Below are 2,409 nucleotides of genomic sequence, written 5' to 3'. Positions count from 1 at the left end.
GAGAATATTAAAAAATGAATTTAGGATAATTTTTTTCCTTAAAGGAACTTTAAAAAAAAATTATGTAGACTATCCTAATTTAATTTTATGAACATTTTAACCTAAAAATATTTAGATTCTGATAAATATTGGAAAATCTCTAAACCGACACTATAAAACTCGTGGAACATTATGAAAGAATTTAATTACTTCAGCCGTTAGATTTAAATTTGGACCGTTACATTTTTTATTTTATTTTTATTGTTAGATTTGATCATATTAAATTTTAGATGTTGGATTCAATGAATTTATAAATATAAAACTAAAAAATGTTTACATATATGGTGGGCCAACTCCAATAACCTAGGAAGAATTCTAGGCTAAATTGGCCCTAGAAATGAGTTTTGGGTTAAAATCATATTTGTCCCAAGTGTTAAAAGAAGTTGAGATAAGTTTAGAACCTAAAATTTAAGTTGGAGTAGATCTTAGTAGAAATCATATTATATTATAGCAAGAATAAACGATAAAGCCCCATGTCGTAGAAGATCCTCATATTCTAGAAATAAAAAAGGAAAACAACAAAAAATATAAGAAGTCATATTTTAAAAAAAATTAGGAATTTAACCAAATCGACAGTCTACTCTTTATATATAATCTTTAAATAAAGACTGACCAAAACAAAAAAGAACAGGGGTAAGAATATGGAGGTAGTTAATCTAGAACTCCTAAGTCCCATTAAGTCTAATTGTGAGCTTGATCCCAAGGTTTATGACTATATCATATAGATTATAGAGCACAATGTGACCTAATCTTCCACTGAAAAGTAGCACCAGGACATAAAAATTCATAATCCATTGGTAATTTTCAAAGTGCGACCAGTAGAATGCTTTGAAAATGTATAATGTTTTAGACATTTGACTTTTTCCTGTAGCTAGCTTGAATTTGTCTTTCAACATCATTCGTGGAAGTTCATTTTCTCCAGAACTAGGTCACTATATATCCCACAAGTAATATCAAGGTTTATTTTATTGGGCTGGTAAGACTTTTGACTAGGTTGAAATAAAAAATGTCCACAACTTCGACTTCACCAACTTCTTATATATGTATATATACTGAGTGTGTTCTTGGATATATCTCATAAATTCAACATGTTCTTCTTCAAATCAATCCCTCTGGGTCTCTTAGTGCTTTGCCTTTTCCACCATTCTGCAATTGGTGCCTCCCCCCTTTACCATATTTGTTTCAGCCAACAAAACTACCCTGCTAGTAGTCCATATGGTGCCAACTTGAACTTATTGTTCAATCTTTTATACACCAAAGTTCCTCCTACGGGCTTTGGCCTTGGTTCAACTGGCCATGCCAAAAACCAAGTGAATGGCTTGGCCCTTTGTCGCGGTGACGTCTCAAGCAAAGATTGCAATACTTGCGTGGTTGATGCAAGCAAAGATTTACGCGAGCTCTGCCCTTCTCGTAAAGGAGCCATAATTTGGTATGATCACTGCCTTTTAAAGTACTCAGATGTGGGCTTTTTTGGGCAAATTGATACGAACAACAGGTTCTATTTGTATAACGTCCAAGAAGTAGAGAATGGAACAGTATTCAATGAGAAAGTCAAGGAATTGTTAAGTGGGTTATCTAATGAAGCTTCTGAAGATAATCAAAAGTTCTACGCTACTGGTGAGGTACAACTCGATACGTTCACAACATTATATGGTCTTGCTCAATGCACAAGGGACCTCTCTGGCGTTGATTGTAAGAAGTGTCTTGATAGTGCAATAGGCGAACTCCCAAACTGCTGCAATGCAAAACGAGGTGGGCGTGTTGTAGGTGGGAGCTGTAATGTTCGATTTGAACTGTATCCCATTGTCAGTACTTAAGAGCATTATCTGTACAGTATGCATACTATATAAAATGATCGACGTCTTGTTATATTTGCTAATAAATGAGGTCCAAATTATATTGTAATAAGAAGATCCAAATGATATTGTAATAAGATCTAGGTTTTCTTGTCCATGTAATTCTGTGGTTGCTTGTACAATTACGTACTATTGATTTACTGTTTTGAGTAAGCGTTGTATCTTGTTCTCCTGCAAATATCTATCTATGAAGAAGAATAAAGTACACGAGCATTGTGAGATTATTCTAATTTTGTACTAAAACCTTAAATAATTTTGAGGGTAATGTTAAGAAGACTAAATTTGCAAACTAAATTATGGGTAACCAATAAGAAATAAGCACGTTAATCAACACTTAAGTAATAATTCAATCATCAACTTCTATTTCATTTAGTTTACAAATTTAGTTTCCCTAGCATTACCTTATTTTTGAACACCGGCTGCAACCAATTTTTTGGTTGTGCAAAATCATTTTCACAAGCCACATCAGTCCATATGTTTCATCTATCTTCTCTCCAACGTCCTCTGTGGTTAA

The 2,409-nt window shown here is 33.3% G+C and overlaps 1 protein-coding gene across 1 annotated transcript; it reads left to right on the top strand.

Moving 5' to 3' along the window:
* Positions 1-1,091: 1,091 nt before the first annotated feature.
* LOC103453814 (antimicrobial ginkbilobin-2-like protein) lies at positions 1,092-2,073 on the top strand. Its single transcript, XM_008393395.4, has one exon. The coding sequence runs from the start codon at positions 1,128-1,130 to the stop codon at positions 1,854-1,856; it is 729 nt and encodes a 242-aa protein (XP_008391617.1). The 5' UTR covers positions 1,092-1,127; the 3' UTR covers positions 1,857-2,073.
* Positions 2,074-2,409: the final 336 nt, after the last annotated feature.

This window comes from Malus domestica, chromosome 10 (genome assembly GCF_042453785.1).
Source record: "Malus domestica chromosome 10, GDT2T_hap1".
In the NCBI taxonomy this organism is placed as follows: Eukaryota; Viridiplantae; Streptophyta; class Magnoliopsida; order Rosales; family Rosaceae; genus Malus; species Malus domestica.
This window is presented reverse-complemented; position numbering and strand designations above follow the sequence as displayed.